The 13,085-nt window shown below is 33.7% G+C and overlaps 1 protein-coding gene across 1 annotated transcript in view; it reads left to right on the top strand.

Moving 5' to 3' along the window:
- Positions 1–12,157, top strand: part of chb (CLIP-associating protein) — a 76,940-nt gene extending 64,783 nt beyond the window's left edge. Inside the window, exons 8-36 of the mRNA XM_090159324.1 lie at positions 2,235–2,272; positions 2,977–3,003; positions 3,193–3,283; positions 4,786–4,850; positions 4,941–5,033; positions 5,096–5,241; positions 5,313–5,448; positions 5,515–5,585; positions 5,649–5,786; positions 5,850–6,044; positions 6,117–6,196; positions 6,730–6,858; positions 7,180–7,281; positions 7,352–7,501; positions 7,565–7,645; positions 7,778–7,884; positions 7,961–8,074; positions 8,135–8,302; positions 8,373–8,762; positions 8,821–8,907; positions 8,970–9,088; positions 9,193–9,581; positions 9,711–9,780; positions 9,921–10,047; positions 10,635–10,763; positions 10,826–10,969; positions 11,029–11,094; positions 11,165–11,281; positions 11,346–12,157. Of these exons, the coding sequence (XP_090015450.1) occupies positions 2,235–2,272; positions 2,977–3,003; positions 3,193–3,283; positions 4,786–4,850; positions 4,941–5,033; positions 5,096–5,241; positions 5,313–5,448; positions 5,515–5,585; positions 5,649–5,786; positions 5,850–6,044; positions 6,117–6,196; positions 6,730–6,858; positions 7,180–7,281; positions 7,352–7,501; positions 7,565–7,645; positions 7,778–7,884; positions 7,961–8,074; positions 8,135–8,302; positions 8,373–8,762; positions 8,821–8,907; positions 8,970–9,088; positions 9,193–9,581; positions 9,711–9,780; positions 9,921–10,047; positions 10,635–10,763; positions 10,826–10,969; positions 11,029–11,094; positions 11,165–11,281; positions 11,346–11,405 (3,629 nt within the window). The 3' untranslated portion in view covers positions 11,406–12,157. The remainder of the gene's footprint in view (positions 1–2,234; positions 2,273–2,976; positions 3,004–3,192; positions 3,284–4,785; positions 4,851–4,940; positions 5,034–5,095; positions 5,242–5,312; positions 5,449–5,514; positions 5,586–5,648; positions 5,787–5,849; positions 6,045–6,116; positions 6,197–6,729; positions 6,859–7,179; positions 7,282–7,351; positions 7,502–7,564; positions 7,646–7,777; positions 7,885–7,960; positions 8,075–8,134; positions 8,303–8,372; positions 8,763–8,820; positions 8,908–8,969; positions 9,089–9,192; positions 9,582–9,710; positions 9,781–9,920; positions 10,048–10,634; positions 10,764–10,825; positions 10,970–11,028; positions 11,095–11,164; positions 11,282–11,345) is intronic.
- The last annotated feature ends 928 nt before the right edge of the window (positions 12,158–13,085 follow it).

Below are 13,085 nucleotides of genomic sequence, written 5' to 3'. Positions count from 1 at the left end.
TCTGGGTTTCGTGGTAACGGTCGTAGCTTTACGGTTTTGAAAATTTCAACATAGTTTCCCAACATGATGTAGACGATGACACTTTTAAATCAATCGACGATATTTTGGTGCAAACTCTTAGTAGTTTTTGTAGCAATGAACTACGGTGCGTTTCGTCTAAATATCATTAACTGCCGTAGGTTTGGGTACAGAATATGTAAATAGATATTTCTACTTGTGATATTGAAGAAATATACAGTTCTAACTACAGGGTTGCCAAAGTATTTGGAATTCCTGGAAAAGTCAGGGATTTTGTGTGTCGGTCGAAAATTCGGGGAATTTTAAGAATGTCTAAATAGCATGGTAATGACGGGGAAGTAAAGAAAATTAAGACTTAAAATCAGAGAAGTGTCGGGGAGTTTTAAAAATTAATCTAAAATCAGGGAATTGGCGGGTAATTTTAAAAACTGGTCTACAAATCAGAAATGTTCGGTTGCCAATATCAAAAGTTAGGAAAAATCCTAGGAGATGCTCAGGGAAAATATGGAAAAGTTGGGAAATTTTAATCTGAAAACTTCGGTAACCCTGAACTACATTTGAGAAATTAAAGTGGTGTCTTACCCATTAAAAATTAAAATGTCTTTAGATTTGTTAAATTATAATTATAACTCCCTGAAGAGTTTCAAATCGCTCTAAACCCTTACATTTACATTAATAAATTTTTGTGTCAAAAAATTGTTGAACGTTTCGTGTAAACTTTAAGTCTGCTTTAAAAGTCCAAGTACCCTTTGGGCTTATCTTTAATGTCATCCTTGTTTGTATAATAAAGGCTTAGCGTCTATCGTCCCATCACTTCTCCGTTAAAATTAAGAAACAAGAACTAACTGATGTTACGGAGAATGTACATGTGTAGTTCGTCTCACAAACAAACATTTATACAATTCAAGAAATCTTGTATAATTACGAAAAAGCTTGAGTTAACTCTTAATTTAGTTCGCGCAACTTTAATAAAAAGCGAAAAAAATCGTGAATATAAATATTTTTAAACCAGTCATCGACAGATGGCATTTGAATTGCCAATTTTGCATACTTATTGCTACTTAGCTCTCATCAATATTGTATTTATTGATAAAGGTATAAAAGTCCATCAATAAACGTGGCGAAAAAGCTAAAAACCTTGATAAATGTATCTAGGTTTTAGCTATTTTTGACCCGTTTATTGATTAACAAACCTTTTATCGTTTTTCAAATTTCAATGAATAAATACATACTTGTTCTCAGTAGCGTAAATACTACTTGTTCTCAGTTACCTAAATACGTTCTTGATAAAAACTCTAGAACCTTATAGTAGCTTGGTCGCGTCGCGCAATCTTCTTTGATAACAGCGCGGTAGGGCCCAACGTTGTGACAGGGGCACTTTTTCGTATGTATAAATTTTGTAGGTCAATAAAGCGTAGGTTACCCCAGCAATTTAGAAAAGAGGGATAAGGAGGAGGGGGGGCTTGTGGATAGGTTTTTACGATGGGGATCGGATGGCTGCGGACGTCGATGAGGATGGAGCCGGGAGGTATAGCTCCTATTGATTCTCCATTATTTCCTTCGACTCTCCCGTTTTTCTATGGCGCATTTACAAGCCGGGTTCTCGACTGTCTATCAATTGCAGCCTTATCTAGCGTCTGTCGATTCGGTTTTCGACGAAAAAATTTAAGGCCATCTTAACGTTACCTCGAACGTTGATATAAGTTCTCTAAATGTTGTATTTTTTATAAGAATCTACCGCGGAAAATGTTCGACCTTCTAATCTGGCCTATTGACGCCTCTAGAAGTGTTCTAACAGCAGCACACGTGTGTTCTGGGAGAAGTTTACTTACAGGGTTTGGCCTATTGACGCAATTTCTACGGAGCTACTGTAGAAGTGTTATAACAGCAGCACACGTGTGTTCCGGGAGAAGTTTACTTACAGGGTTTGGCCTATTAACGCAATTTCCCCGGAGCTACTGTAGAAGTGTTCTAACAGCAGCACACGTGTGTTCTGGGATAAGTTACCTTACTGGGTTTGACCAGTTAAGCTATTCCTACGGAGCGCTGTTCTGCGCTGAAAATGAAATCGTATAATATATTGTTTATTACATAAATATATAATTATTAATTATTTATTTATATAATATTATATAAAAGTTTCAATTTCTTGTAATTGGTTTAGTCAATTTCGTGATTTTTAAAATTAATTCATTTATTTCATTTTTCTTTTATAGGCCATAGAGGAGGCGATGAAGTGGATTCCAAACCTCAGGTGTGTTTATCTTCCGTTTTATATAAATTTGTTGAAAAGTATTATTTTGTTATTATATGGTAATATTTTATGTTAAACCAAATTTCTTATACTGGAAGTGGAAGGTTAATAAGTATTTTCTCTAGCCCCGTAGCTCTTAATTTATCTTTTAATCTGTGTTTTTTGTCTTCACTTTATATTATGTAACTGCGTTTTCTTTTCCGCCCCAAAAATTCTTACCTTTGTTGATAACCTTTTCCTTTTGTAATATGACTCTTAAATTTTTTGATTCCCCCCACCCCATTATATTACGAAATATCATTTCAATATCGATATAAAAAAACGCTTAATCTGTTCGTTATATGAAATCCACACGGTCTTTCTCGCTACGTGGTAGGTCATATCGTTCTTCAAGAATATATGAAAAACCCCTGGGGCAATGTCATAAATTTTCTCTAAGATCCGGTAATATGACTGTAAATTGTCGTTTTAAATTGTCATTTTTGAGAACTCTCGCCTTGATAGCGTGGATTCTTTTAGTCAATTTGCCCACCCAAACAGATGCATCTTTCCAGACTTTAATGTACAAAACGGATTTAGATAATTTTCTTGCTGATTTTTTTCCTTTTTTTATTTTCCAACCGCTTCTTTTCTTATTGGTCATCGCTTTTTCCAATTTCTATCTGTTTTTCTTATTGCATTTTTCATTTGCATAACATAAACAGCTCTCTGAATCGAGTGATTTAGAAGGGGTGAGTATAGAAAAAATAGGACCGCATTTCTTTACTGTGAATTTGTACCTTGCGAATAATAATTTACTATACCTTACTAATTGTGCGAATAGTTTTGAAGTTGTAGATTAGTTATATTACTACTCCCATTAATATGACTTAAATTAGTTGGTTTTTAAGTTTTAACAAGTAAACAATTTTTTATTTTAGCCTATTCGAGCCGTAACAGTGAAACGAGTGAGCAGCGCTCCCCCGACACGACGCAATGTATTTACAACCCCTAAGCCTTCCACTACAACTAGTAAGTTTTTGGAATTTTAATTGTTTTTAACTTAATACTAATGAGGGTAGATTTATTTTGGTTATCTTTAAAATGTAAAGTACGATGGTTTATAGGTATAAAAAAAATAGGAACTCCCTGCAAGTTTCATAAACCAAACAAACCGTTCCGATGTCATTATAGCTAATATCTTTATGGTAAATTTAATCATTTTCCGTACCCTATGGCAGTGAAATGGTTCTGCTTTGAAACAAAGGTTACTTTCCCTGTAAAAAAGCCACTCTTAATGAAAATATTATACAGATAGCCAGCGGCTTTTAATGACTCGAAATTTTCATTTTTCTTGACCTATTTTTACTTTTCCAAGATGAAATTTCAGTTATGGATAGTGGTTTTTTACTATTGTGCGTGAAAATCAAGATCATGATAGGAATTTTAGGTATTGCGCAGTTTTTTAGCTCAAAGCCTAAGTATAATATTTTTTTTTCATTGACTTCACTCAGTTCACAGTTTTAGCAATTTTTATCTTTCCTAAAAGTATCAATTGTCATTAGTAACTCTAATGGTTGTCCCAAGATTTAACCTCCGCGTCAAGAGTTATTATAATAAGATCAGATAAAATATTTCTTTAAGAGAAAGTTAATGTCTTTATTACCTCGGTTTGCATTCGCTGTTTTTTAAAAATGGCCGTAGTTAGCTTAACTTTATACATGAAAAACGTGTTTAATTCTCCTCATTATATATAAAAGCTCCTAAGAGGAAACGCACTAACTACAAGAGCGGAGGCTCCGCTACAACGCCTACGTCAACTTACTCAGGTAGCTCAACTAGAGCTCTCCTGACCAATAAATTCACATTATTATTTTATAAAATTATGCAATTTAAATATTTTGTTTAAAAAATCGCAATGTGCTTCAACTAGTGCTGAAATATTTATATAGAACTTACGTCAGTTCCTATTATTAAACTAATTATAAATTATTTTATGCGCATTTCAAATATTAGTGGAGATGGCATGGAAATAAAGCTATTAAGTCACTGCCTATTTTGAAAATTTACTCATGAACCCAGAAATAATGTTAATCGTAAAATTTTACGCCCACTATTGGTTCTATCTATCTACGTCATATCTTCATTTAACCAGTTTTCATAAATATTAAATTTTATAGCAGTATTCTGGAACATAATTTATATCCAAAAAAAAGTTGTGTGGGTGTCCTAAAAATTATCACGGGTTGATGAGAACGCAATATCAAATACAGCAAAAATAATAAATTCTTGACCTTAGTTTTAACGTTTTATAGAAGAATTATGCTGCGTAGCGTTGCATGATTTAGCAAATTGCTTTTTCTTGCAAATTTTAGTTGTGTTTTCAACACAGATGTCAAAATCGCACTAGCACGTTTTTGTACATTTCCTTTTTCGGTTTTTTTTAAACACTATGACAACACTTTTTTCCCAACTGCGTAATCTTTTGTTTTTAATTATTTCTGACAATTTAAAATTTTTTTCTGAATTCCTAGCATCTGCTGGAGCGGCGGATGAAGAAATGTTTATTCGAGCATTTACAGATGTGCCTAGAATTCAGGTACATAATTAATTCAAATAAAATCCCTCAATTTTACCTTATCCTTTCAAGACTTTTGAAGCACGACTAAATTAATTTTTCAAAATCAAGCTCTATAGTTCAAAGGAACTGGAGCAAGAATTAACCAAAATTAGAGAAACCCTCTCTGATTCTAATAGTGATTGGGAGAAGCGTGTTGAAGCTGTAAGAATAATCATTTTTCTTTATTTTAGATGAAAATGTAATTACAATTTTTTTATCACAAGCTAAAACGGGTTAGAAGTGTCTTGATAGCAGGCGGGGTGGAATACGATGAACTTTATCCGAATCTCAGGCTTTTAGAGCCACCATTCCAACTCTCTGTCAAGGATCTTCGGTCTCAAGTTGTTCGAGAAGCATGCATATCCATTGCGTATGATTTTATATTCTTAATAAAATAGTATTTTTCTGAAATTTAATTTTTTCTTTTTACCACTTTTATAGTTATTTAGCTCAGCTACTGGGATCTAAACTAGATCGCTTTGCGGAATCATTATTGCCACACTTAATCAACCTCATACCTAATAGCGCTAAAATTATGTCATCAGCTGGCACAGTTGCTGTTAGGTTCATCATTCAGGTCAGAACTTACACTCTTCCCATAATAATAACAGATGTATTAACTTATTTTTCCTTTATTGTTTAGCATACGCATGTCAATCGTTTAATTCCCATTATCGCTTATAACTTATCTTCCAAATCAAAGGATATCAGAAAGTAATTCGTTATTTTTTCCTCTTTGTTAGTAAGTTTTATTGAATGAGAATGTTTCCCACTTAGGTCTTGCTCAGAATTTCTTGATCAATTATTACACACGTGGCCAACTCATACACTTGAAAAACACGTTGCGTTACTTCAAGATGCTATAAAGAAGGGTATTAGTGATGCCGATCCAGAAGCGCGAGCATTTTCGCGGAAGTAAGCCAACTTTTAAATCTTAAAATGTTTTAATGTATGAATAAAATTTTTGTGTCTCAATAGAGCGTATTGGGGCTTTGCTGACCATTTCCGAGAGCAAGCAGATAGCTTGTTGAACTCTCTAGATAGCAGCAAACAAAGAATGTTACAAGGAGAGCTTTCCATGAGCAATTCCTCCAGTAATAATTCTCTAAATAGTGCCGGTAGGCCTTTCCGTTCATCAGCATCAAGTCATGGTGGTTCAACTGAGAATCTCAGGTAAACTTATCTATTTTTTGTCATTCTTTTAGTGTGTGTAAAATTTATATTCCCTTACGTGCCTTTGCGCAGCTCGGGCCGTTTATTAGCAGGTATAACAAGTGGGAGGGGAAGATCGGGAATTCCGGTGTACAACAGCAAGGGTGAACAAAGTAAGAGTTCCTCTTCTTGCTCCTCCTACGAGGAAGATTGAGTTTTCGATTATTTTCCCACTAGATTGTTTTTTAATTTTTATAAAAATACTTTTTTTTTTACCTTTCTACTCGAGAATAAGTGTTCTATTGATGCATGTTTTTCAAGTTTGGAGTCCGTAGATTTTAATTTTTTAATTTTATATATTTTATACTTAACAGTTTTATCTACATGATAATGGTTCTTATTTCACTTTATACAATTTTGCCTTATTTGCAATAAATGGTTTTATAATTTCTATGATTTTTTTTTATGTACGATTGCACCCTGTCTAATGTAGTGCCTATTGCTCTCGAACAGTGCCATTTTTTTAAATATAATTATCAAGGGTCAGGGAATATCCATATTATTTTTGCTTATTACGAGTAATTTGGTAAATCTCGTTGATGTTATGATTTTCTTAATTTGTTTCATTTGGAAATTTTTTTTCTCTTTTCAATCTGTGTTTATTCTTTTTCTCGTATTCTTTGGTTGTATTTGTTGTATTTTTTAGTTCGTCCCAATCCCTATACCATGCGTTCAAATAGTGCCATAGATGTTGGGGCAGTTCGGAGAGCTAAGATTCGAGCCGGTGGCTTAAATCCTTTATTAAATTTGCCAAGAGGTTCTGGTGCCTCACTACGTAAGTTTTCGAAAAGCACAATTCTCCAGATTCAACTTTATTTAATCATACATTTTTTACATTGCGAAATTTGGCAGATTTAACAATTATTTTGCGCTTATTGGCTTTTACCCATTAACATTAAAATTTTACAGTCATTCGTAGAATGTACGATCAGGATTTAAATTATGTAGCATGAATTTCTTTGCCTGCCATTATTCTCACTGTAGATTATTTGGCACCATCGCACGATTAATGTTACGTTAACTATAGTTTAGCTTCAATTATGCATGAATACTGTTTGGCAATGATTCAAATGTATATATTTTACATTCGTAACAGCCCGAATGGGAATTCGAAAACATTCTGAAAACACAGTTAGTGCCATTACGTCTCCCGAAAGAATTAGTCGAAGCAGATCCAGAGGAGTTTCACATTCCCAGCGTAAATATTTTTTGATGTCTAGAACACAAATTTCTGAATTATTCTAACCTTTTTTCTACCTACTCTGTAGCGAGTAGTAGGTCGGGTTCCCCGTCATCCCGCCTTAGCTATGCAACTTATCAAATGCAGTCGCCTGATGGTTCAACTCCAGGAAGAGTACGACGAAGGTCTGGAATTCCAACTGCGGGAGGAGCTAGCAGAGATGGAAGCCCAACAAGATGTATGAAAATTCGCTAGTAAAATGTCTTAATAAGCTGATCTAACTGGGTTTGAAAACTTCTAGTGGGTTTTGATCGCAGATTAAGTAGCGGCAGTGTACATAATAGAGGAGCTACTGGTGATCATGTTCTGTCATCCGCTGTTTGTGAGTTAAATTTTTCATTTATCTTTCCAATAAATGTGCTTTTTGTCAATTGTTTGGTCCAGTGACTTGTGGCAGGAATGAGCCTCGTTTACTTGTCTGTTTTTACTTTTTCCCCTTGTACCGTATTTATAGTCTTACCTTCTCGCGAAGCTCCAGTTCCAATTTTGGCTGAGAGAATTTTACCCGGTAACAAAGAAGCGGAAGATGCTGTGGCCGACGCTCTGGTTAGCAATTGGCACGTAAGTAAACTTCAGAGTTCTAAGCTTTGAACTTTGATTAGAATTCTGATGGATTTTTTTTAAATGACTTTCATAGAGATTACCCGCAAGAAAGCGATACAATGCGTTTGATGATCAGTCAGATGAGAGTGAAACATCAAGTGTCTGTTCTGATCGATCTTTTGGGTCATTTGGAGGCCGTTGTGTTGATGTAGGGCGATATTGCAAGTTTTGTTTGAGATCGTGATTCTGACTCCATTATTTATTTTAGGATGTAGCGGATATAATTCATTGTTTAAAGAGTGTTCAGTGGAGCGATCGCAAAGAAGGCTTGCTGGGTCTTCAAGCTTTATTGCGGTCTAACCGAATGCTGACCACTCCTGAACTTAAAATGATTACCGATATATTTTCGAGGCTGTTCATGGATCCTCATATGAAAGTAGAGTCAATTCTTCACTAAGCTTGGTAAATTTCCTCAAAACACTAAAAACTAATCCTATGTTTCTCAGGTTTTTACATTATTTTTGGATACTCTAAATGAATTAATTATTGTGCACAAGGGTGATTTAAGAGGATGGCTATTTCCTCTGATTACGCGCATTCTACTTAAACTTGGAGGAGATATCCTTCCTTCTCTACAATCAAAAATTCAACAAACGTTGGACTTGGTTAGAGATTCTTTCCCACCCGATGACCAATTCAAAGTCATTTCTCGCTTTCTAAATGATCAAACGCAAACGCCGAATCAGAGAGTGAAAATTGCTCTTCTCCAATACTTGCATAATTTGCTGCAAGTGATGGATTCTTGCGATTTCTCCTCTAATGATCCAGACACTAAAATTGCAGTCAGCAAAATTATCGCTTGGACAGCTGATCCAAAAGGGACAGACCTTAAAAAGGTTATTTTTCCCTTTTTTAAATTAATGAAGTTAAAATAACTTTTTAATTGATTTCTAGCCTGCCCAAGATGTTATTGTAGATTTATTCAATTTAAATTCACCAGAGTTTTCAATTCTATTAAATCAAATGTCTAAAGTCTTTCAAGTATGTTTAAATTTATTTCGCTCTATAAAGTCTATGGTATTGAATTTAAATTTTAATTATAGGATAGCGCATTTAGACTTTTACGGAGACGTAATAGTTCAGACAGTTCTTCGTCTTTAGGACTGAAAAGTCCACCGAGTCCCGTTATGTCTATTCATTCGCCAAATACTACATTAACCAGGTGAAATTCCTAACGCTATCCGCTGGTTTGAAAAAAAATCTACAATATTTTCAAACCACTTGATTTTATTTTAAGTCTTTTTAAAATGTTAATGTTTTTGCAAGGACCAGAAGTCGATCAGGCTCGTCTCAAAACAGCTCTTTCGAAATGGATGATACAGAGAATCAAATACCCGAAGATTATTACAATACTCTAAGAAAAACATCGGCCGAAATTCAAAAATACAGTCAAGATAGCTTGGACCAAGATATTTACGGTAAAGATTCTCTGATGAGAAAATTAGGCGATGCCAATTCTCCTCATCAAGACATGGGATTGGGTCAGAACTCAGTCGTGGATGGGAAACTGGACACGTTAGAGGAAAGATTTGAAATCTCGAGCAACGACTCTTCACCAATCAAGAGAGGTATGGAATACCAAAACACACGCAACTCTTTCAACATGCAATCATTGGAAGAAGCTCTCTTCGAAGCGGATATGGATATTGCAGAGGGTAAGTTTGCGTAAATTATTTGAAAATTACAATTTGCTTGAAAAAAAAACTGTCAGGAAATGAAGCCTCTCAATTCATTTTTCTTGGTTTTTGATATTGTGGAATTTTAATAATTTTATCTTTCAACAGACTTTCCAATTTCAGGTTCGGAAAGCAAATTTAGATCAATAATGATTGAGCTGAATAATCATGACATCAGGTAACCCTAGCTAAAAAATGGAAGAAAACTAAGGCTTATCGCACAATGGCGCACGTTTTAGCACATACCTTAGCATATTTTAGCACAGTCGTAAAGTTACATTTAAGCTATGGTATTAAGATTTTTTTTCAAAATTTCAGAAATGAACAGCGTAAAGTTGCTCTAACACAGCTTTTAAGGCTGGCCAAAGATGGATCAGAAGCAGATTGGGATGAAAATTTTCGGGAAGTTCTTCGATTACTTAATGATACCATAGGAGACAGTGATGTAAATACTTTTTAGTACTTGTATTATCATAAGATCCCCATAATCAAAGGTCTAGGCCAAATTTTTGACGATCACATATCCGTTATTAAGAGGTAGGTAATCAAAATCTGCACCTCCTAGTGGCTACGTCATCAACTATACATTTCTGAAATAAATTTAGCTAAATGCATTATGAATGCACACAAGCCGTGCGCGAATGATTTTATCTTAGAAACACGCGGGGGAAATCTCCACCGTGAACCAAGGCTTATTGACAATTTTATCGCTTTTTAACTTAAAATTAATACTTATCTTGGCAAAATGATTCATCACTACCTAAAACTGGCTATTAGAATTAAGAGTTGTGTTTCTGAAGGTATTTATTTTTCTAATTTGGCTGCTCTACCAAGTGAAATAATATTTTAGATTTAGAAATTTTGAAAAAGATGTCGCTACTGACCTATCGTAGTACGTAAATTTTCTTCTCGCATGGACAATGCCGTAAACATGGGACTCTATGCTAGACCTTTACTTATGGAGACCTTATGATAGGCTTATGGTATTACCTAATCAAACTCTATTCATCTAAGATTTAATATTCCTTTCAGGGTTCCATTAGGGCTTTAGCTTTGACTGCTCTTAGTGAATTAATGCAAAGACAAACTCACCGTTTTCATGGTTTTATTGAAATGACAGTTTTAAAAATTTTAGAAGCGCAAAAGGATGCTGACAGAGATGTAAATATCACATTCCCTTTAATTTTCTCTGCGTTATTTGATGCTAATTGCTTTATTTATAGGTGGTTAAAGCGGCAGAAACATGTTCCGCTGTTGCAGCTACTTGCCTTCCACCAGAACACTGCATTCGCACTTTAAAATCTATTATTATGTCCGATGCCTATGGTTATTCAGTCCATCAAGCAGCTATTAAAATGATAACTAAAGTAAACCTATTTTTCTCGACTCTTACATAAAGATTTTATTAACAAAACAATCGTCTTAGGTGGTTGAACATCCCAAAAATATCGTAATTCAACTTCTCCCAGACATAATGCCAGCGTTAATTCAAGTAAATGTCAAATTTTTACATTTCGCTTGTGAGAAATTTAGAATTCTAAAAAGTGTATTAAACTTTTTAGGCCTACGATCACACTGAAAGTTGCGTTAGGAAAGCTGCTGTTTTCTGTATGGTTGATATTTATGTGAAAGTTGGTGAGGTGATGAAGGAGCATCTAGTGGGATTAAACAGCAGCAAGGTGAGAAATATTCAGTAGAAAAAATCTTTTACGGAATCTCAATGTTAATAATTGACTTTTTCAGATGAAACTTCTGTCTGTTTACATAAAAAGAGCTCAATCAAATATGTCCGATGGCCGCTAGAGTTCGCTATAATCTTATAACATAGTGATAACTGACAAAACAACACAAAATGAGATGGGGATTAAGCCTATTGAGTGAATTAGTTTCTATCACCTGCTTTTTTAAATTAAAAAAAAACTTTTATTTATCTAGACAGTTATTTCTGCGTTGTTTTTAGACCAGATAGTATATAAAATATTCTTATCTTTGTAATTAAAATTGAACACTCTTAAAAGGCTTATTTAAATTGCAATTAAAATTTTTTTATATATAAAAGGAAAGAATGTAAATAATTTAGTATTAGGCTTGAGCAATTTTTCTTCAATGTTCAATTTTTTATTCTTTTATAAAGTAAAAGTTTGGATTTTTAGTGCCAAGATGCAATTTTAAGAAGAATGGTTTTTGAAGTGGAAAGAGTCAAAAATGTTAAGTTTTTATTCCATTGATGCAGAGTAACTAATTTACTTCATGGGTGACTTAAAACAATGTAAAATAAAATAAACACGACGAAACTTTTGGTTTACGAAAGTTTTAACTATAAACTCTATAATGAAAGCATCTTTATATACATGTTACCAAAATCCTAATTTTACCTTAGATAGAGCTAACCCCAAGTAGAAACATGTCAACAAATGTTTTTTGCACCTTTTTTTCTAGCCAAGTAACATCTCCAGCACTGTTTAGGTGTACAATGTGGTCATAACTTTGCTTTGTATAGTGTAAATTAAATTTATTTGTCACATAATAAATCTTTTTTTATTGATTTCTCATCATTTCATGAATTTTTGTTACTTAAGTAAAAGCAGGGTTATTCAACTTTAGGAGGTCTGTTTGACGTTATACTAGTGATAGCTAGTTATGTGAATTTACCGGTAAAAATAAAAACTGTAAATTTACCATTAACTTTTTTATTTAATCAAAATAATGGTTTGATGTCACAATAATTATTAAATAAAAAATGCTTTTATCAAAGCAGTGGGAATGTTGATTTAAGGGGTAGTTGGGATCTATGAAGGCACAGATATTGGAAATGTTTTAGAATTAAAAAGAGTTATTTTTTGGAATTATTTTAAAAAGCAAAATATATTTCTAAAATAATTTCCATCAATTTTTCCTCTACTTTTATAAATTTTAAAACCCTTTCCTTAAATTTGAGCCTTGAAACTAACAGTAAACTGAGATAATTTTAAATTGTAAAGGAGTACGCGTGTTTAGTTCAGAATTATGTATATTCTAATGGAAATATTTAAAATTAATTTTAAAATCGGCCGCCATGGATATAAAATAGAGCTGTGGGTTATAAAATTCGAAGGAAAAAGACATACTACGAGCTGAGTTATGTTGATTGATAAGGCCAAAGATAATTTAAACTTCGTACCCTAGATTCGAATACTGAGAGCTTTCCCATTCACGGTTTTGTTACGAAGCGTTTACCCTCTTCCGGCACGTGACCTCAGAAAAATCGGCTCCATCGGTTGCGGTAAGGCGCCATATTTAGGCCTAGGTTTGTTTTATTTAAAACAAGAGTATTTATAGAAACACGTTTAATTGTAAATCATATATTTCCAATAAAAACTTACTTTAACAAATGGTAACTCTGGTTCTTGAATATCTTCTTTCAGTAATGATGCCAATCTTGAAGAATTTTCTAAAATTTCAGGCAAATATTCCTTAAACACGAACCCTATTAAAATGGTAAAT

The sequence above is a fragment of the Leiobunum rupestre genome, chromosome 9 (genome assembly GCF_980474605.1).
Source record: "Leiobunum rupestre chromosome 9, qqLeiRupe1.1.hap1, whole genome shotgun sequence".
Taxonomy (NCBI): Eukaryota; Metazoa; Arthropoda; class Arachnida; order Opiliones; family Sclerosomatidae; genus Leiobunum; species Leiobunum rupestre.
Note: the sequence above shows the minus strand (reverse complement) of the source record. Positions and strands in the feature narration are given on the sequence as shown.